The following is a 23364-nucleotide window of genomic DNA, read 5'->3' as shown; positions in this document are numbered from 1 at the left end:
AACATATACACCTCAAATGCTTAGTTTATTTGCATATTTGGAATAGCTGTTACGCAAACAAGATTTTGGGGGGTTTAAACAACAATCCCAAATCTATCTATCTATATACCGAAGCCACATCCTTTTAGTGGGAGGTAGCTAAAGTCAAGAACACACTCTCATTCACCACACAATCATTCCACTTCGCTCGTCCCAACCTGACATCGAACATTAAGCCCACAGCATAAGTTGCTGTACCACTCAACCCTTCATCACCATACCCTGGTTTACCCCCTACGCATCATATGTCTCCATATTCGTCACTCTGAACTATCCTTCGCCACTCACATCTATCCCTAGCACACTCTTTCACCCCATCCATCCAACCATATTTGAGCCTTCCTCTCTTTCTATTTCCCACCACTTTCTCTCTCCATACTCAGTCAAACTGCATTCTCCAATTTTTTTCCATATTTCCAAACCATCTCAGAATATTTTCATCAACCTATATTTTGTTTGTTTGTTTGTACATGATTCAAATTGAATCGTTTCTTCCGGCGCCGTCACGAATGGCAGCCACTCCAGCAGCTCCCGTGTTATTTTCGATTGTTCTCGATTGTTTGTTCTCAGCTCAGGGATGCTGCTGGAAATGTGAATTTCCCTTCGGGGATGAACAAAGTATCTATCTATCTATCCATCTATCTATCTATCTATCTATCTATCTATCTATCTATCTATCTATCTATCTATCTATCTATCTATCTATCTATCTATCTATCTATCTATCTATCTATCTATCTATCTATCTATCTATCTATCTATCTATCTATCTATCTATCTATCTATCTATCTATCTATCTATCTATCTATCTATCTATCTATCTATCTATCTATCTATCTATCAGCAAGCTATCTCACCACACCAGCTCTTTTTCTTACTTCCTCATTCCTTAACCTATCCAGTCGTGTCACTCCACACATACTACACGAAGATCTCATTTGAAAGACATTTAACCTTTGACGCCTATTTAGTCTCAAAGCCCATACCTCTGAGCCATACATCACTGTTGGTACCACCGCACCTTCATACAATCCTCCCTTTGGTTCCATTTGCAGATCTCTTCATTTGAGCAATCCTTTCAGCAAAAATGGGCGCGCCTCATTTTGGCGACCTAATCAAACCGGCTTTCAATTCTATATTCTCAGGCAACGAAACTCGATCATAAAATCGTGTTACGCGAACGTGCCGCCGCATCCCATGAGCGCTAATCGGATTGTTTGCCAGGATTATATATGGGGCCGTAAATAAGACGCGATATGATCGCTGATGCTTCTCCATTCAGCGTGACAAAAACACCATCTTGAGGTGCGTGGTATATATTCCAAATCTATTATTCATCCAATAAGGTAAAATGAAGGCGCGATTGGCTTGCCGCCATACAGATTGATGGATATTTGAGAGAGGCATCGAGATCAGAAATTGCTTCGTTTTGGAGCCGTTTGTAAAACCGAGAGACCAGAAAAATGGTTCACTGTTCAGGTTCTTTGAGGTATTGCGGACATACTGCCGAGAAGATGGAAATGTTCCCTTCTTAGTCATGACCCCGAGATATCATCCAGTAAACAATGATCACGTCAGACAAAAATTTCGAGATAAATCACTTAGCCAAATCATAAGCAGGACTTTCTCTATTTTTTTTTTTTTTACAATCTTTTGATTCATCACATTTAAAAAAACAACAACACATTTTTACCCACAGGCTGTCAGACTGTTGATAAACAAAGTTACAAAAATCCGTCATGCCATATACCATTGGGAAGCTTAAATTCTTGGGATTCAAGATATGTTGTTTATTTAATAATATACTCATCACAGAAACACCGCCATCAGTCTCAAACAAGATAACTAAAACTATAAAGCCGGTATAAGTCACCCAAAAAGTGCTGTGATAGTCCAGTCCCGAAACAATTCTTCACAAACATGATCTGGTTACACTCTCGAGAGTCCAGTGAATCCAACCGTGTGAAATATTGACTCGAAAACACACCATTATGCCCACAGATAATAAAAAACAAATATGCCTAAAAGCATATCAGCTTCATTAGACCTTCCTTGGAGTAATCAGTTCATTTTGCTCCAAAACTCCCCTTTTGAAATAAATAAACTCACAGAATTATTCCCAATATAGAAGTCAGTCGCTGACCTTTTGATTGAGAGCACTCTCGGCCAATTGCAAGCTTTTTTTTTGCGGTCCTTAACCTGCGATAGCATACAAAAACCAACATGAGCTACTTCAGCTTCAAAAATCTTTAGCCAGTAGTGACGAATTTAAATGTTGACTGACCTATTGGTTAGCCAATGAAATACTTAACATAATTGTATGCAATTTCACCTGATGTATTCAAATTAAAGCCGAAAATTAAACGTGCGGGATTTATTTGTACGCGCGATTATCATGCGCAAGTGTGCACAATCATGTATTTACCTCTAAAAGGGACGTCAAACATTCACAACTCTTGACTTTATATATTTAATTGATTTAGCCTGATTTTTTTGTCTGTATTCCTTCAGCACTTTCTGTCCCCTTGAAAATTGTTAACTGTGCAGTGTTTGTCTGTTTCATACCAATTTTGTCTGTATTGAGGCAATGTTTAATGCAAGATAATTCAAAAAATAAGTTATTTTTATTAAAAAAATGGTTTTAAGGGGGCTTCTGCTGGACCAAAGTGGGACTACGACGCTAAACTTCACAACGAGATCCAATTCACTTAATTGCAATGCTTTAACGTGCCAAGTGGCTCAAAGATCACGCAACACGACGAATCGATGGGTTAATTGATCGTCAACGCTTCTAATGATCGATTTGAATCGATTTGTTGTTGCAGCCCCTAATCAGAAGTTTAATGGCGATTGTAAGACATTATTTTGACTTTAATTGTTCGTACAAAAACAACTCATTTGCCTCGAAAATTACCGCACCGGCTGGATTCGACACATAAAAATGAATGATTTGGCTCAGTGTCTCGCATTAAAGGAATCATGTTTGCATGAATAAACATTGTCCTTAGCTGATCTTTAAGGGGGAAAAACAACATTTTCACGCAATTTCCCAGGGAACTGCAATTTCGGCTCATAAATAAGTGAATAAAAAGAGCTGGTGAAACATCCATAAACGGTTTTTACTCGGCTTTAATTTGCAAAGTGGCCATTTTTGATGAACAGCCTGTATCAAATAAAAAAGTATGATTTTAATCAAAGCATCACGAATACTTGCAGTAAATCGGGGCCGTCAAAGTCATTTTAGCTGGGGTAACGGTTTTCAAAATGCTATAATATTTGGGGGTGCTAAGGTGAAATACAAAACATCTCACGTCCCCAAATGAGAGTACCACTGCCCTCTAGTGTAGTGGAGGCGCAATTGCAATTTATTCTAGGACAGGTACAAATATAAAAAATACTTTCCCAAGGTCAAACAGGGGCCCACCTTACTATTTGAGAACCACTGCCCTAATAAAATTTCATAGTAGCCTGTTGAGGTATATTGTGCACCTGTCCTCTTAGTCATGACCCGTAAGGGGCGATGACGCTTTTTAGGACAATGCCATACAAGGTAATGCCATCTGCCGTTACTCACGGGGAAGATGTAATAAAATGGTAAAGCGAAACCAACAAATAGAAGTGTCTGCGTCATTTTTAAGCAGACTTAATGGGAAACATGGCAACGAGCATTTACAAGCATTTCACCCTAAATCGAAAGACTTTTTAATCCTTGAAAACCTACAGTTTGAATTCAAGCATTTTGAAGGATTTCGAGGACCTGTTCGATCACATCACATCGTTTACGAGACCTCACCAAGTCGATATCAACGTCAACAAATTCTATCGTATCCTGAAAAAGGTGAACTCACCCAGCATGACCAGGACAGTGGTGCCCTGTTCGTTGCCCGATGGGTAGGTAGCGTACTCGCAAGTGTAGCGGCCGGCGTCGGACATGCGCAGGTTCGAGATCCGGATGGACGGGTTCTTCAGGTCGTTGTGCAGGAAGACCACGCGGTCTTTGAAGGACAGATTGGGGAAACTCTGTCCGTAGAAGGGGTGGAACACGGCAATGTTGTCACGTTGGCCTTCGCTGGGCTCCCAGATCCAGGACACCTGCAACCGAATCGGTTGAAATTGTATTATTTTGAAGGGTAACTGTTGATTTTTTTGATGACCTTCAGAATAGAGTGCTACCTCCTCATACAAGCTAAATTTGTTCCAGGATTGTGCTTTTAGCGTACCCAGAGAATTCCCCCGATGTGAGATAATTCACTATGGGTTGGTTAACTCCTGTCTCGATTACTGTAATTCCCTATTCCCCAATGTTTTGACATCAAAAGCCTGGTACAAAATTCTGCAGCAAAGATTTGAACTAAGACCAGAAAGTTTGATTACCCTGATATTAGCTGTCCCGCATCGGCTTTTTGTAAGCTTAAGATGTGATTTCAAGGTGCTCTTGGTATTATACAAAACATTGCATGGTACCTCCTCATATCCTACAATGTTCCCGCTCAGAGTCTACTTGTGACCCCAAGAGCCAAGAAGAAACCCGCAGGTTCGAGAGTTTTCTCCATTCGAGCCCTGGAGCTGTGTAATGCACTGCCCTCTGAGATTTCATCTGCAACCTCAGTGGAACTGCTTAAATCTAGGCTAAAAACACACTTCTTTTCTAGTTTTTGAATCACCTATAATTCATGTTGACAATATCTGTGTATTATTTGTTAATGCTACATCCATTGCAACATGGTCCTCCTTTTTAATTTATTTTTTTATAAAACATTAATTATTTTGTATTTTATTTTTTCTATTCTATTGTTTGTTAATGCAACATCCATTTTGCCCCGGTCATCCTGGAAGAGGGATTAGCTCATGTGCAGCCCCTTCTCAAGGTTTTCTTCATTTTCTCATGCTGTGCTTTTGAGTTCTTCCTTGCCCTCATGTAGGTTTTAGATCAAGGGATGGTGTAATAATAGTCTGTAGTCTGTGCAGCCCTTCTTATAATAAAGAGCAAAACAAATAAACATGACTTGCAAAAATAAATAAGACGATAATAACTAAATCAAATGTGAGTTCATTATGAGTTCTCACTTGAGTCTCTATTGTGTGCCAGTGGTGCCAAAAAAGGGAGGCGCTTGCAGAGAGGTCCCACAACCAATTGCATATATATATATATATATATATATATATATATATATATATATATATATATATATATAGAGAGAGAGAGAGAGAGAGAGAGAGAGAGAGAGAGAGAGAGAGAGAGAGAGAGAGAGAGAGAGAGAGACTTGATTACACACAGGTGGATTCCATTTATCATCGTTAGTCGTTTAGATCAACATTGAATCATTCAGAGATCCTCACTGAACTTCTGGACAGAGTTTGCACTCTGAAAGTAAAAGGGCTGAATGATTTTGCACACCCACTTTTTTGTTTTTTTTTATTTGTTAAAATCCAATAAAGTGTATTCCACTTCATAATTGTGTTCCACTTATAGTTGATGCTTCACAAGAAATTAAAGTTTTATCTTATCTTTATGTTTGAAGTCTGAAATGTGGCAAAAGGTCACAAAGTTCAAGGGGGCCAAATAGTTTTGCAAGCCACTGTATACTGTATATCCCTTTACATACTGTACTATGCGATAATTTAAGCAATATGGCTGAGGCTTCAATTCTTCTGAGTCCTTATTTCTGAATAGTTTCATTTAAAATTGGAAATGATTTGGTTGTATCCGTTTTCAGGATTAATCAGTATTATGCCAAGTAGTAACAACTACAGATAAGCAAGATCGGTCAAAAATGTGCTGTGATTTACAGTTTTCCTCCCTTTGATTTGCTTAAGGCATGTTCAATTTTGTATTTTGTAATCCTTTAAATAAAAATGACATCAAACATTAGATTTCTTTATTGCATTTTGTTATTTTGAAACTTACTGTAAACTTACTGTGCATTACTCTCCACTGACTTAGTCATTTTTATATTAGGCAAATATTGCTGATCTAGATACATACAGCAGGCTTTTATAAGGCTTTTCACTTTTTGCAACTCCAGACAAATTGTTTGTTTTTTTGAGTCCAGTATGGCTCTTTCAACATTTTGGGTTGCCGGACCCAGTGCCCAAGTTATACTGTGTATTTTAAAGGCATAAACACATTCTAGCACATTCAAAATGTGAGTAAATAGTACATGTATTTTGCATTACATCTAGATATAATCCATCGGTATATTCCAATTATTTCTGAAATAATGCATTTTGAAGACAGTCCGTCTCCTCTTTGACTGGCTTGTGATGTCATGTGAAGCATTCAAGCAAGCCAGTCACCTTATTGGTTTACGTGTTAATTAGTCGGGTAGCTTATAAGTATTTTAAGCCAAGTTTTGTTCATTTTTGTGGAAAAGGCCTTGGTTGATGTGTCGCAGGGGGGTGCAGAAATGGTAGCAAAAAATGGCGAGCAGCCAAAATATGGCCAACTGGCAAAAATAACACACGGAGAGCTGACAGGGGCTAACCCTGCTGGGACACAGCAGGCTAGCCGGCTCCTAAAGAAGGGTAACCGGAACGGATCGGTGACAAAACATGTGGCCCGCAGACCACAAGCGTGCTGTAAGCAGCCAGGATAACCGGGAACCAAAAAACAAAAAAACATCCATGTCAACAAACCATCCGTAAAGATACAAAATAATCACAGCAGGCTAGCAGGATGCTATAGAGGATGAACCCAAACTGGTTGGGGGGAAAAAGCGGGAGGCAAGCTGACCAAAAACAGGCAGTAAGCATCCTGGCTACATCGAAAAACAGTCACAAAAACAAAAACAAACTCAGCGGTATGTATACCAAATGATCACGGCAGGCTTACCAGCTAGCCGACTGCTAACAAGGCTAACCTGGACCAAAAAAAACTGTAAGCTTTGCTAGCCCGCACGCAAACGGTGAGCTATTTGGACAATAATATACTTGCAAGACACGCGCCGAAAAACACAAAAGGAAAAGCCACAATTGCCTACCTAAAAGAAGGCAAAGGCAAAAAGGTGCACAGCGTTAGGTAAACTTATTCACGCAGCTTTTGATGATCACTAGCACGAAACTCACACAAAACAGTCAGGTGTCCACCAGTGACACAGTAAACAAAGTTCTAATTTCTCCAAGTAGAAATGAGCGCTATGCATTTGCTGTTTACTACAATCGTCGTTCTGATTTTTAATAGGACCCGCCATTGTTATGAGGCTTTGTCTTCATCCAATGACATCACAGTTTTATAGGAGATGAGGCAAATCGGTCAACTTTGAGACTAAATTTCTGGAGTCCCCCGGCGCTGAAATATTTTTCAATATGTTCGTATAATTGTAGGGAGGAACAGTACATGTTATGTCTTTTATAATGCCTTGGATGCCATTTCACTCTTAAAAATGTGGATCCTAACCAGCTTCATGTGTTAACAATCAGCAGCAGAGTGCACCTCCAATAAGTCCAATGCGGAGAAGCAGCCAATCGGGCGTTTGTCTCCATGGACAGATTTAATATTGAACGCAAACAGACAAGCGAGTCGAGCACCGCACCAGGATCAAGGCGACGCTTTCTCGTTTGCTTCTATAGTCGGCCTCCGGCACCCGCCGGCTTTGGCGCCGCGCCTGAACAAACGTTGGTGGGCGAACGCATTTGTTTGTGCGGAAGGACTTCCGAGGTGTCCACCAGAGGACAGATGATCCATGTCTGGATGAGGACTGACTATATTGCTAAGCCACAGAGAAAAATAAAAACCTAACAGGCGCAAAGGAAAAAAGGAATTACCCCCTGAACCTTACAGCGAGTCGGCCCACATTAAGCAGCAATAAACAGTTAGCATTTTTGGTAATGAGTCACATTTACGATATTTGGTCATTCACATCGCTGTGATGGAATTTTGGCCCACTCTTCTTTGCAAAACTGTTTCAAATCTGCCATTTTGGAGGCTTTTCTAGCATGAACTGCCCGTTTAAGGTCACACCACAGTATCTCAATTGGATTTAAATCCATACTTTGACTTTGACACTCCACAACCTTTTTTTTTTTATTGAGCCATCAGAAGTGGATTTGCTGGTGTTTCGATCATTGTCCTGCTGCATAATCGAAAAGCTTTTGAGTTTCAAGGCACAAACTGATGGCCAGAAAAAATACCAGAATTAATGACTATGTCAACCGCTGCACACCAGACTGTACTGTAATTTTTGACTAATTAGTCCACAGAATATTCCTGTCAGAGTCTTGAGGACAATCAAGATGCTTTTTTGACGAATTTGGGACAACTCCTGTCGTTTCTTAGTGACAGCGGTGGTTTTCACCTAGGAATGCTCCCATGGATGCCATTTTTGGCCAGTGTCATTTTGATAGTGGAGTCATGAACACGGACCTTCATTTAGGCCAGCAAGGCCTGCAGTTCCTTGGATGTTTTTTACGGTTCTTTTGTAACCTCCTGGATGAGCCGTCGTTACACCCTTGGAGTAATTTTAGTTAGTCGACCACTCCTGGGAAGGTTTGCCAGAGTTTTCTCTATTTGAAAATAATGGCTCTGATAGTGGTTTGCTGGAGCCCTAAGGCCTTGTAAATGGCTTTGTGACCTTTCAATCACTTTTTCCAATTTCTTCTGGAATTTCTTTGGATGTAACAAGTTAGTTGTGTTCTTGATATTTTGTAGCCTACTTCACTTTGTCTTGCAGATTCAACTGAAGTGATTTCTTGATTCAACACAGGGGGGTGGAAAGCCATTTTGGGTGTGGCCTGTGGAATTCAACTCAGCTTTCCCAAAACGGTGCTTAGTCACAGTTACTTTGTAATTTAACAAGGGGGGGCATTTACTTTTTAACATAGGGGCAGGTCGGTTGATTTTTTTGTTTCTGTGCCTTAATAAACGGAATTTACATTTTAAGAGTGCATTTTGTTTGTCTTTGGCAGGGTAAAATGACTAAATTTTGTGCAGGCTTGGGGAGTAACGGAATACATTGAACCGCAAAAATGATGTTGGCAGGCTGTTTGGATTTATTTTCATTTTGTTTCTGCCGCATTTTATGGTAGTTTTGCCGGAGATCAAAGCCAGGAGAGAGCTTACCACGTGTTGTGAGTCATAATTTTATTCATATTTAGTTTCTTTTGTCTTTTATTAGCATATTTGGTATTGGAGTAATCCAAAAGTAATTGAAAGTAATCAAGTTAAAGTAACCCTACCCAACCCTGGTCTCTGGGTCGACTCTGTGTGATATTCAAACTGGTTTGATGGTCCAAAACCTTTGTAAGTGATAACTATGCAAAAAAACACAAAAATCAGGAATGCGGCAAATACTTTTTCACAGTACTGACCTGAGTGAGTTTGGTTTTGCCGTTGCCATCAATGAACTGGCAACGCAGCTCCACCGACTCATCGGGGTAGGCTTCCAACTCATTCTCCACTCGCACCTTTTGAGCGCCGACACCTGCATGAAAAAAAACACAAAGACGGGAAAAAGATGAAGGGGGCACTCTGAAATACACGCATACACTGTTGTTCAGGGGTCAACTGGACAATTTTGTGTTTTCCATGAAAAAAATGTCAACGTTTTCTTGGGCGAGACATCGAACCCTATAAAGCAGGGCTCTCCGACGTAGCGCCCCCTATTGGCAGTTGAGGTGCCTGTGAACCTGTTCTGAAGATAGCTCACCAGTCGGGTCATTGTGGTTTATTAGTAAGAAGATTTTTTTAAGTGGTTGATTGAGTCCAATTAAGCCTACCTCCAGTATGTAACCTGGTAATAAGTCGTTATTTTAGAAATGAAGATATCTGAAGCTTACGATCTGAGACTGCCGGTCTTCTGGTGATCCCAAGAGCAAAGAAGTGTTTTGCTGGTTCAAGAGCATTCTCCATCCGGGCACCGGTGCTGTGGAATGCTGAGATGCCCTGAGATCCGATCTACAACCTCAGTGGAAATGTTTAAATCTAAGCTTAAAACTCACTTCTACTCCATAGCATATGAATAACCTACTCTTCTCGTCGGCTGAAAAATAGTCTGTGTAATATAGTGTAATAATCTGTGAAACCCTTTGAGACTCTTCGTGATTTACAAATAAATATGACCTGACTTGACTTGACTTAAATTGCAATTGATGGGCATTATGGACACAAAAATCTATTCAAGTATAAATAATTATCTTTAAGCAATTACGAGAATAAAAAGAGAATCTATGTATTAAATACACGTATTTATTTGTCTTTTTATTGATTGATTTTACAGAAAATACAACAAACTCAATGTAAATTTTGGGGTTTTGAAAGGCAAATAAGCAAAAAAATGCAGTTTTTTTAGCTAGCTATGAGGCTACCTTTTCAACTATTAAGCAGGCTATCTAGTTAGCTTTTTACGTGTTTGAATGTTATCTAGTTAACATTTTATCGTTTTTGTTAGTTATCAAGCTAAATGTTGGCCCCCTTTTTTAGCTAGTGATCTAACTTTTATTTTAACTTTCTATCCAGCTATTTTGTTGGCTTTATACTCTAGCGATCTAGCTCCCTTTGAGTTTTTCACCTGTTTTCCTTTCTAGATATCTGTTAAGCTATTTTCTTTTAGCCATTTAGCATGCTATTCAGCTAGATTTTAACCTTTTTTTGCATGCAATCTAGATAGATAGATAGATAGATAGATAGATAGATACTTTGTTCATCCCCGAAGGGAAATTCACATTTCCAGCAGCATCCCTGAGCTGAGAACAATCGAAAATAACACGGGAGCTGCTGGAGTGGCTGCCATTCGTGACGGCGCCGGAAGAAAAGATTCAATTTGAATCATGTACAAACAAACAAACAATTGAATCTAGCTAACATTTGACCTTTTAAGCTTGTTATCAAGCAAAATTGTGGCTTCCTTTCTACCTAGCTATGTAGCTTTGTTTTTTAATTCTATCCGGCTATTTAGATGGCTTTTTCTCTTTGAAGTTTTTTTGTTTTTTGTTTTGCTAGTTAACCATTAAGCCACTTTTTTAAGCTATTCAGCAAGCTTTTTCATTTTTTGCATACCACCCCGCTAACATTTTACCTTTTTTGCCAGTTGTTAAGCTAAAACCTGACCTCCTTTCTAGCTTATTTAGCGTTTTATCTGGCTATTTAGTTAGCTTTTTACTCTCTTAGCTAGCAAATTAGGTCCCTTTTAGATTTTTACCGGTTTACCTTTCTAGCTAGCTATCAAGCCACCTTTTTAGCTATTTAGCAAGCCATCCAGCTAAGTTGCTATTTTTGAAATTCATATCAAAGTGGATGCCCTTTGCGCTACTTATCACCGAAAAAGAACTGGTCCTGCAAAATAACGGAATGGACTGGTATTAACGTTGCAACCACCCAAAAACAGACCAGGGACTGTCAACAGTGGAGAAATGTGTCCAGAGTCGCGTCTTCATTGGTGCCCCGACAACCCGTGAGCTTAAGGGATCCGTGAACCGTGATTGAGGATACAAGAGAATCAATTGCTTGTACATTAATCATGTAACAGTTCAATTGTTCGATCACTTGTCTTGCTAGCGATTCGACAGACTGACGTTAGCGAAATGAAGAAAAACGCTTCCTGTACTCGCTTATCCCATAGATAATTGTCTGACCAAGATGTTCTCAATCCAAACTCTTTACCCGTCTATAAAAAAGCAATAATTGGTCTTTTTGAAATGCTTTCTTCTCTAATGGATTTCTTGACAGTCGTACGGTGTCCTTGCGGGTCTTCTCTTCTCCTTGCAGCTAGCCCAGACAGACAATTGTCTGGCTGACTTGCAAAAAATACAAACAAAAAAGAGGGATTAGCATCGGCTAGCTGCTTTTCGGACCCAAGTGCTCGGGAATAAAAAAAGACTCTTGAGTGTGCCAGTGGCACAATATGGAACAGTGTGTTGCCGGATGAGCTTAGAAGAAATCGGCTTTGACTGTGCACTATGTGTTTGTGTGTATGCCTCATTGCATTTAAGTGTTTCTTCGTGTATTGTCAGTGTACAAGCTGTGTATCTGCCTTGTCAAATACATTTTCATTATTCACTCAAACAATAGTTGTTGTCTCTGTGAAGTTGTTTTTCCCCTCCCTCAGCAATATGTGATTATTTTGTCAAAGTCTTCTGTATTCGTTTTTAATCTAGTCACGGGATGTCGGTTAGACCCAAATAAAGAACACAAGGAGACGGGAAGAATAACTGGGATGTGATCAAACCACCAAAGGGGGTGTTTATTCAATAACGAAAACGAAATTAACTAAAAAGAAAAAAAGCAAGAGTGGAATTGGGACTACTGAGGAGGGCAAACTTGTGAGGGTGGTCTTGAAAAGAAAATGCCTGGTCTTAAGGTGGGGAACATCTTACAAAGAAGACATTGAAGAAAAGGCCTGGTATAGAAGGTCTTGGGAAGAGAAGCTCGTCGTCTTAGCAAGTGAATATCTTGAGTAGGGTTCAAAAAAGCAACACAAAGTCGGAGCCTGGGGTATTTACGGTAGATGTTGGCTGATTGGTAGATTGGGAGCAACTGGACAGATGAGTAGAGAGGGAAACTGGAAAAAGGGTTGATGCTGCCATCTCTAGGTGAAGGGGACATACTGCAGGTGCTAAACCATGACAAATCCAAGCAAAAGCTCTAACAAATAGCACTGTATTTTTTTAGTTTTCTTATTGTTATTCATTTATATCTATATTTTTTTTCACTAGCGATATGAGATTATTTTTTCATGGTCTTCTTCAGAATGTTTTTTTATTCATACTATGATCATTTTTGTTATTGTTAGTATCTCATCTCATCTCATTAGCCGTACCGCTTATCCTCATTAGGGTCGCGGGGGGGGCTGGAGCCCATCCCAGCCATCTCCGGGCAGTGGGCAGGGGACACCCTGAACTGGTTGCCAGCCAATTGCAGGGCACACAGGGACAGACAACTCATTCGCTCATTCACACCTATGGACAATTTGGACCGGCCAATTCACCTGAAATGCATGTTTTTGGAACGTGGGAAGAAACCGGAGTGCCCGGAGGAAACCCACGCAAGCACGGGGAGAACATACAAACTCCGCACAGGAAGTCTGGAGCTGGATTTGAACCCACGACAGGTTCCCATGACATGAACTGTGCCGCACAAGCGCTAACCACTGCGCCGCCGTGCTGCATGTTATTGTTAGTATTTGAAATGTATTTATTTTCTCCAGGCATTATTCAATTGTTATTTCAACGTCTTCTTCTGTATTTTTTAAATCCAAGCAAAATCACTAGTAGATATTATCGTTTTTCTCATTGTTACTATTTTATTTACGCATTTGTCTCCAGCTACATGTGATTGTTTTTCCAAGGGCCACAGTACCTTGTCAGGGCTTTTGAGCCCATAAACAAAATAATATGATAATATATATAATAGCGTATGAAGAACTAATAATAAAAAATATTTTGGGGGCCACCTGTGTCCTGATATTCTCTTTACATCTTGCATCTAAACTATAAAATACTGAAATCAGTGGTCAGTTTATAGGTGCACATACAGAAACAACAAAATCAATGGGGCACAAGTGAGCATGTCATTTACAGTGAAGGAGTGCGGAATTTATTATCTTTAAAATGATTTTCTTCAATAAAGGAGAAGAAAATAATTAATATTTTACATAACACAGAAAATGAGAATAAAATCTCGAGTAGTTTGAAGACACAGAATTGCACAAGCCAAGAAATATAAAGACTTTTCACTTTCCATAGGTCATTGACAAAATGGATATTGAGTGTCCCAGCAAAGTGTTTGTGAAAGCTCAAGATTGCTCAAGCCTAGAAATGAAAGGTTTCACTGCCGCACATATTTTCTTCTATTTATTTTGTTATGTGGCTAATTTTAAGCAGTTTCAGGGGTCGGCTTGAATGTGAGTATTTACGGTAATTCATAGCTCGATCGTTACTTTCAGAGTAACGCAGTACTTTTGGGGGTCAGTAAACAATGTCAACCAGATAATGAAGGTGCTGTCTCTGAGTTAGAACGGGAGGCTTCTCTTGGTACTGGTAACCATGGAAACCATTATTATCTGCACCATGTCGGGGAGCAAAACCCCTCAATAAAAACAGCCTGAGGAGGGACGGGCACCGCCAGGCTGCCTAAAACACACCACAGGAAGTGTTTCCTCGATGACCCTGGCGGGCAACGTAATTACTTTTGAAATGAAGTAACTAGTAACTGTAACTAATGACTTTATTTTCAGGAAGGCGCCCAACACTGATTCTGAATATTTGGCAGGGGCGGATCGAAAAGCCTGACAAGTGGCCCGCGGGCCGTAGTTTTCTCACCCCTTACAGTAAAATAGCGTGTGTGCACACGAGCGTTTCATTACAGTAGGATGCATATTAGACAGGAATTGAAGCACGCTCCCCATCGCCCGGGGGGAGACGACAGCCTTGTCAAAGCAGTGAGCCCCCCCTAACACTGCATGACACTCGTGCACGCCTGCTAAGCGTGCACGCTTGCAAAGCGGATGTCTGTCGTAAAAAAAAAAAAACGCAGAAGCTCAGCCGTGCACGACAGCTCAGCCATATCATTTCAATACGCCCCTTTGTGTTTGGTTTTGCCGTGGACCCAAACGCTGGGAAGCAGAAACCAAGGACAGGTGGTATTTCATCACAAAATCCTAATAATGTAACAAACACAGGGTTCTTACACCTTTTTAATGGCCAAATTTCCCAGTACCTACAAAGGAAGAAATCCAGCGCCGATCAAAAGAATGTGTTTTTTTCCCTTGACTTTGATGACTAGAACAAAGTGGCTATCTTGCTGCTATTTTGTACAATCTTTTTGTGTAGACTACTATAAACTGACATGAATTCTGCCATTCTTCCTCAGCAATTGGCTACGTCACACACAAAAGGTTGTATAGGTGTTGGGTAATAATTACGTTCAATACGGAAGACAAAAAAGGAAAGAAAATAGTGTATGTGTGAAAAGCACAAAAAAAGCCAAATTTGGACTCGTTTAATGATATTGATTGCTCTGAAGCAGAGTGCATTCGATATTTCGACTGCTAATCGTTTGCTTTTTATTTTAATGTATATTTTCAGAGGATCTGTAAGTAAATTGGTTAAAAAAGAATTGTAAACATGTATTTTTTTGCATTGTATGTCACGGCTGCCATGCCGCCCATTTGGCCCCAGCCGTGTGGCGTCAGCTTCTGTCACGGTTGCCATGGCGCCTAAACTCGTTGACAGATTGGCTCCCTGTGAGTATTTAAACGCTGTCCTGTCAGCCGCCTTTTGTCGGTGCGTCTGTAAATCTCCGTTTTTCCTGTGTTTTTGCACTTGTTTTTCCCCCGCCACGATTCGTTTGATTTCGACTTTTTCAGTTCCTGGCACCGTCATCCCCCGCCACGGAAATACCACTTCCGCGGCTGAGCAACCTACTCCCCGCGACCAACGATCGAGTGTGCGCTCCCATCTTTCTTCCCCAATAAAACTGTGAGTAACGTTACGCGAGTGGTTCCTGGTTCCTGTTCTGGTCCTGACATTTTATCATTTAATCATACCACTGAGGAGTATTTTTTTTTTTTTGCATTCTCAGGGATTTTCTTAAATCTGATCAGTGTCTAAAAACTTTTAAAATGTTTTTTACTTTACAATGTTTTTGTAAATCTGTGAATAATGCCCAAAGAGCTGCCCCACAAAAAGAATCGGAATTTCCATGACTAGTCTGATAAACCTGTCCTCCTTGATGCGACATTAGGGGGCAGTAACGCCTCATATGATAACTTGATAATGAAAACTGGAGCCAGCACCATTTTTACACACTTTTTAAAATGCTTCTTCATTAAAAAGTGTCGTCTAGAGTCAGACTGTCAGGAAACACGGCCATGGAAAAAAAAAACAATCAGTTTCAAGCATGAATTTCCTGACCATGAAAACACAACATTAAATTTCAAGCAAATATTTCAAACACCTGCATGAACCTTGCAAACAAATGGTCAGAAACAAAAAAATCAAACCTCACAAAGCAGTATGGACCTTTATCTAACATTTTCGAAAAAAGCTCAGGAGTGCCGAAGACCCGCATGTGGCTCCAGAGCAAGTTGAGCAGGTAGAGAAGTCCATCTTTGTTGGCGATAGAAAGATGCTTTTTTGGTCTGACCCGGGAACCTTAGTTTGCCCACCCTGCTCTTAGCACACGGGAAGATGAATAAACACTATATCTGCTCTTAGGCAGATGCAACATGGTAGATTGGGCGAGTGGGTCGGGTGGGGTTACGCGGGGGCGAGGCTAAATGAGCCCCCGCTGCTTTTTCACCTCCTCATGAGCAGCGGAGGGATGAATCACACTTAATTGACATTTAGAGGCTGGTGGCATTTGCCTGTTTATCCTCTCTCGAGCGTCAAGAGTGAGAGAGGAGATGGGGGGCTTTGAGGGGTTTTTATTACGAGCTGAACGCTCGCCTGGCAGAGAAATGCAAGCAGAAGGTCTTCTGGTTTGTTTGGGTTGCGCATTAGCCTCCTTGCTATCTCGTTTACTGTTGATCTCGCAGGAGATTTACAAGAGCGCTCTCTAGCCAGTGAGTACTATTCATTGTTTACTTATTCAATGGCAGAAATTTCTGTCAAATGGGAAGAGCCGGTGCTGGCCACTTTTTGAAAGCCTATGGACAATGACGTTTTCTAGCTATGTATAGGCGAAGAAAAAAAGGATGGATCTAGCTTTTAACATTGTTTAGTAAACAACGGTTAAACCCTGGTAAATCTCTCGAAAAGAATTCGTTTTCAAGAAAATTCTACATGGCGGTTGCATCCCTGCGGACGTGCACGAAACGTCATTCCTCTTCGCAACGACAATGATGGAGGGCCGTCGTCATTTTTTTAGAAATAAAAAAAGCAACTCTGTTGAAGCTTTTGAGCCCCAATGTGTGATATTTGACCACTAGGCGGCACTGTGTTGCCTGGTATGACCAAAAGCCAGTGATACGCGGCTAGGCATCGCAACAGGATGCCGGACAAACACAGAGCCGATCTGAGTGTAGAAGTAATTCTAAGGATTTTTTAAAATATAAAAATTAACATTAGAATGATAATTTTGCCTAGTATTCAAATACTGGATGAATGTCTTTTTTGTAACACTAGGAGGCGCTAAATATTACACACTGTCCATTTAATGTCTGTGGAGGTTGGGTGGTTGGATCCCTTAACCCGTGTGGGGTTATAGGGGCACTATTTCCTATTGTGTGTCTTGGGCAAGTAAACCCTGGTGGCGCCCATTCCTCAATCTCTGTACTTATCCATATCTTTGCTTTTTTCACCACACTGCTTCACGAAGCCAACTTGCCATATGAGGCCACCTAAACACTCATCGGCCGGAAAAGGTAAGCAAAACTAGTAAGTAAAGGCGTCCTTGATTCGTGGACGAAGTCACTATTGCTATCTAATGGTGATTTATCCTACTGAAAACATTCCCAGGGGCTCGATACTTACTGATGAACTGCGCAAAACCCTTTCTATGTTATGGATGATTTAATGGTTTCTTATTCAAATGTTTGATTACATAGTTCAGAGATTAAGATAAGTTCAGATAGTTTTTCAAAATGTTTTATTATTTTCCAGGACATTGAATCTGTGCTGTTTTAAAATGCAAAGTTAGTTTATATGATTTTGATATGATTAGCTTACTTGTTAGCTGCACAGCGTATAAAGCTTATACACAAGTAAGCACCACATGAAATTATACTATTAACCCATGTGCTGTTTTGTGTTTATGGCAAAAAGCAAAATAAATTGGAGGTATCACAAATGAAAAAAAAGAAAGAAAAAAGCACCAAAATGAAAGTCCTGCTTGAATTGCAAATTTTCCCAAAAGCCATTTTTCATAGTTCTTGGGGAAATTAGTATTTTCAAGAAACTTAGCAATGTCCATCTGTTGTTTACTAAAAGCTAGAAACCTACTATTTTTCAAATGAGGGTTGAATCTTTATTTTGATATGTCGTAACACGCAACAGATCCCTGGTTGAAAACCGGGTGGGATCATATGTTGGCTTGTAGAGGGACGGGCGCCAACAGGCTGTACTTGCCCAAGACACACCACAGAAAATAGTGCCTGTGGCATCGTCAGTATATATAAAGCACCTGGGGGTGATTTCAGTATAATAAATAACCATTAGTTGGCAGGAGTGGCTTTGATCACATCTCCGTCCACACATCGAGGACACCCAACTTCCTTGTGTTGGTTCCTCTATCCAGCAAATGAGTGTATGTAGGCGGTCTCATATGGCGAGTAAGCCTAGTGAAGCAGTGTGGTGAGAGTCAAGATATGGAACAATAGGAGTAGGCAGTTAACTCCCCAGCAGAGCTTATCCTTTTCCAAAATAAAGATGACAAGGTCCCATCGTCATCGTCTGGTCAGAAAGGTATGACGTTTTGTGCACCTCACAGGAAGGCGATTGCCATGGTTACTGTGTGTGAGACAACCCCCAAGGGATCTAACCAACCAACCAACGCCTATATAGCTAGAGGACTCGATTTTCTGTAGGCCTTTAAAATTGAGTAAAAATTGGAAAAAATAACCCTGGTCATCCTGGAAGGGGTATTAGCTCGTTTTTTTCATTTTGCTGAGGTTTTGAGTTTTTCCTTGCCCATGGGCAGGTTTAAGATCAGGGAATAGTGTCTTAATAGTGTGTAGTCTGTACACCTCTTTGAGACTTCTTGTGATTCAGGGCCAAACAAATAAACCAGACTTGACCCATCAGAAACGGCATCCTTGAATATGAGCGCTAACAAGGCTGCTAACTCTCAGTAATGGCTTTGAACGTCTTGCTTTTCAGGCCCTCTTCTCGCCATTTACGTGCTCATCCATGAGTGAGAGAGAGAAGTGCGCGTTAGCATCGCCGGCAGTCTTTCAGGTTAAACGTGCGATAACTCGTCTGGGTAATTGCTGGTCCCGCGGCTTTTATCGTAAAGGGGGGTCCGGAGGGGGCCGCGTTGTGGCCCTCTCGAGCGTGAAGGCGTCCATACGCGCGGTGTTTAAGACCGTCGCGCTAACAAGGACAAGAAGATGCAACCTGATTACCACTTCATTCCGTTCTGAGGAAATGAGACCATTGATTACAATTGATGGTTCCGTTAACCCCTTACATTTCCTGTAAAATGGCGGAAAATCCCAATCAAAGACGTACCCAAAGTCAATCGAATGCTATTCTTGAACTGTATGGACGCTTTTGGTCTCTTTTGAACACTTTCAACGTTTTGTCCCAAACTGCAAGTGCTACTAACATTCAGTCATCTGAGTAGGAACACAAATAAATAGAAGGGTGGCCATTTGGAGACGATCAGTTTACTACACTCAAACCTCTGCAACCGTGTATCTGACTTTGGCCAATTTGGCCAATGTTTGACATTTCTTTTCAGAAGTCAATCCACTGTTGTGTACACTTGCGCGTGATTATCGCGAGTATGAATGGATCCCAGGTTGCAATTGTGCACGTTCTTTTTCAGCTCCGAATTGAATGGCATAAAATCATGTTGGGAATTTCATTGGCTAACCAATGTTTCAATCATCAATTGAACTGGTTATTACTGGCAAAAGATTTTGGAAGCTAATAAAGGTGATTCTATTTTTATCAATAAAGGCCCTTATAGGCTAGTAAGGGCCGTGGACCATAAAAAAAGGCTGCTATTACCTGAGTGTGGTGTCAAACAAAAGGACAGAGGCCAACAGTCTTTTGGAGAGTAATTTTACAAGTCTGTTTATCTGTAAACAGAAGTTGTGAGGCGAAAAGAACAGGTCGTCTAATAATGGAGGCATGCTTTTAGGCAGATTTTTTTTTATCTGTCGGCATTATCGTGTGTTTTCGAGTAAATATTGTACACAGTTGGATTCATTGGATAGTCCTGAATGTAACTGGTCCATGTTTGCAAAATATCGTCTCAAGAGCTGACCACCCAGGGGACTTATTGGTGAGCTATGCTGGCTTTATAGTTTTCAAGTATCTTGTTTCAGACTGATGGTGATGTTTCTGCGAGGAGTACATTTTGAAATAATCATCATATCTTGAATCCCAAGAGTTGCAGCTTCTCAATTATATGTGGCTTAACCGATTTTAGTGACTGGTGACATAGGGTTAAAGTATTTGTAAGTCTTATGGAACTGTATTACTCCCTGCTGCCATCTCCTGGCTTAAAGTCATGACCTGTTTAGAGCCATGCTACCCTGAGAACAACCAATCTCAGGAAGCTAAGCAGGGTCGGCCCTGGTTACACTCGGAAGGGAGACACCCTGGTTAGTAATACATTCGTAAATTATTGCAAGAACCCTGACCTGATGCATGAACTATGCATGAACTATGCATGAACTATGCATTAACTATGCATGAACTTGACGACCGCCTTCCTGCTGACGTGCACAAAATGTCATCCCTCTCCGACCAGATGATAACAATGGGACTTTGTCATCTTATTTTTTAGAGAGATAAGCTCTCCTTAGGAGTTAACTGCCCAATACTATTTGTCCATATTTCGATTCTCACCACACTGCTTCACTAGGCTTACTCGCCATATGGGGCCACTTACACACACTCTTTCGCTGGATAAAGGAAGCAACACTAGGAAGTTGGACGTCCTCGATGTGTGCACAGATATCTAGTCAAAGCCACTCCTGCAATCTAATGGTGATTTATTATACTAAAATAATTCCCAGAGGCTTTATACTTCCTGATGAGCAGTCAATCCCGTTCCAATGATCTTATTTTTTAAATGAAACATGAAACAATATTTTTAGATTGTTATTTTAGATACTATTTTATTGAAATAAAACTCATTTTAACTTCTTAACTTTCTTTTTTTACTTTTACAGTTCACACCGATTATTTCTTCAAATAAGAGCTTCATTCTTATAATATAATGATAATTATACGTAAGTCATTTGACCAAAGGCTCTTATTAAGCGGATTAGGATCTGCAGATAATTAAGAAGTCCGTACCACTCGCATTGAATATTTGATCAGGACAAAGAAGATGACTAAAATTCAGCTTGCATATCCAATTACTTTTTAACATATAAAGGGATAACCAAATTATAAAACATCCAAAATGTGAGAAAAGTTTTTTTGCATTACTGTATGGTTATCTATTTTATCGGTGTGTTCCAATTATTTTCCAAGATCTTGCATTTTGAAGACAGTCTATCTCCTGTTTGAATTCCTGAGCAAAATGTGAAGAACACCAGCACCCTTGCAAGCCAGTCACCCTATCGATTCCCGTGCAAAACTTTGCAAGTTTTGTAGAGAATGCCCTGAGCAAAGTGGGTGCAGCAATGGTACAACAAATGGCAGACAAAATGGGGCCAACTGACAAAAATAATACACAGGCAGGCTAGCAGAGACAAAATAAGGGCTAGCCGGGACCGATCGGCAGAAAATTGTGAGGCTGGTCAACCGAAAACATGCAGTAAGCAGCCAGGATAACCGTGAGTCAACAACAACCAAAGGCAGCCACAGCATCGAACACAAACCAGCCGCAAATACACAAAATAATCACGGTGGGCTAGCCGCCTTCTAGAGAAGGCTAACCGGGACCGATCGGCAGAAAAATGGGAAGCTGGATGACTAAAAACATTCAGTAAACAGCCAGGATAACCGGGAGCCAACAACAACAAAAAAACGCTACGGCAACAAACACCAACCGAGCTGTAAACATACCAAATAGTACGGCAGCCTAGCCGACTGCTAACGGAGCTAACCTGGAAGCCTTCGGGAGCCCACACGCTAATTGGGGAGGTATCTGGAAAATATTATTTTGATTGCAAGACACGCGGCGAAAAACTCCAAAGAAAAAGTCATAATCTCATACCTAAAAGGACGCGAAGGCAAAAAAGAAGCACGCACTGTACACGAAGAAAAGTAAAGCTTTAGATGATAAAAACAGAACTCGGACAAAACAGTCAGAAGTCCTCAAAGGACACGGTGTGTTCCTATTACCCCGAGTAGAAATGAGCACTATGCAACCTCTGTGTAGTACAATCGCCGTCTCTTTTTCAACGGTACCCGCCATCGTTATGTGTCTGTTTTCAATCAGTCAATTTTGAGACTCAATTTCTCGAGTTTCATGGCGCGTAGAACATTTTGGGACATGTCTGCATGATTGTGGGGAGCAACACCACACCTTCTGTGCCTAATTGAAAAAAAAAACCTCTTTTGTAATCCCTTTGAGACAAATATTTATTCGTCGTTGTTTTTTTCCATACCCTGTGAAAAAAAAAACAGTTTTGCCGCCTACCATTTTGTGCTTAGGGTGTCGAAGCGACGTTTCCAAAAATATGTTTCACGGCCTTCAAAACGGCAAAAAGAAACAGGATTACGATTGATTGACAAAGGCTTTTAGCAGCAGGGCGCTAATAAAGACTCCTCCGAGGGACAGCCGATCATCGGAGGCTGAAAGGAATGCCGTACCCGTTTCAAATACTGCCAGACAATCAAGCTTTGACATTGATTAAAAACAAAATGAGTTTCCGCAGTAATTAGCCTCCATTGTTGATTCTCCTTAACTCATTCCATGCCAGACATTCTTCTCAAATTGGGAGAGCCGGTGCCGGACAATTTCTGCAATTTTGACTTTTGATATTTTACAGAAAATTGTGTTCTGTCACTATGGCTACGCATAGAATATATATATAAAAAATGAAATGTCATCGTTCATTTGAAAAATAAGTATTTTTCTAGCTTTTACCATTGTTGAAAATTGCAAAGTTTCTTAAAAATATTTGTATCCAAGAATACTTTTGAGAAAAACAGGTTTTTGTGGAAGGAAGCATTCTAAGCAGAACTTTGACTTTGGTGCCTTTTTTAAAAAAATTACATATATTTGTGATATCTCCAATATTTAAACAATGCTTTCTATAAACACAAAAGCTCTTTGCTTGCACAATAAAATTGTATCGCTAGAACCCTGAACAATGCATTAACTTTCATATGATCTCTGTCACCATAGCGATCCCAATCCGTCAGACGACCGCGTTCATTCAGAAATGCCTGAAATGTCATCCCCCCTGACCAGATGATGACAATGGGAATTCTTCACCTTTTTTCTAAAGAAAAAAAGCTATGTTGGAAAATGAACCCCTTAACCTTCCTATTAAATCTGCAAAAGGACCAGGATAAAACACTAAAACCTTTGCAAATTCTTGTTTTACTTGGGCCAATTTGTTAGAAATTGTGAAAGAGTTGTAAATGTGTAAATAATCTTCCGGTTCGGTTACTACTGGCTCTAAATATTCGGTGCTACAGGAGGTTATGTCCCTTTTATCAAACAGACCCGTATAGGCTAATGCGGGCTCTGGACAATGAAAAAAAAAACTTTCTCTTGGCCGAGAGCGGTGTCAATAGAAAAGGTGAGAGGCTAAGGA

General features: G+C 40.4%; 1 protein-coding gene across 3 annotated transcripts in view; it reads right to left on the bottom strand.

Moving 5' to 3' along the window:
- Positions 1-23364, bottom strand: part of pvrl2l (PVR cell adhesion molecule related 2 like) — a 253556-nt gene that overhangs the window by 121968 nt on the left and 108224 nt on the right. For all 3 annotated transcript variants that reach the window (XM_088329438.1, XM_088329439.1, XM_088329437.1), the window contains exons 2-3: positions 9347-9459; positions 3889-4132 (exon numbers count right to left, since the gene is read on the bottom strand). In XM_088329438.1, coding sequence (XP_088185564.1) covers positions 3889-4132; positions 9347-9459 — 357 coding nt within the window. The remainder of the gene's footprint in view (positions 1-3888; positions 4133-9346; positions 9460-23364) is intronic.

Source organism: Urocampus carinirostris, chromosome 2, assembly GCF_059441175.1.
Source record: "Urocampus carinirostris isolate Australia breed hairy pipefish chromosome 2, RoL_Ucar_1.0, whole genome shotgun sequence".
Classification (NCBI taxonomy): domain Eukaryota; kingdom Metazoa; phylum Chordata; class Actinopteri; order Syngnathiformes; family Syngnathidae; genus Urocampus; species Urocampus carinirostris.
Note: the sequence above shows the minus strand (reverse complement) of the source record. Positions and strands in the feature narration are given on the sequence as shown.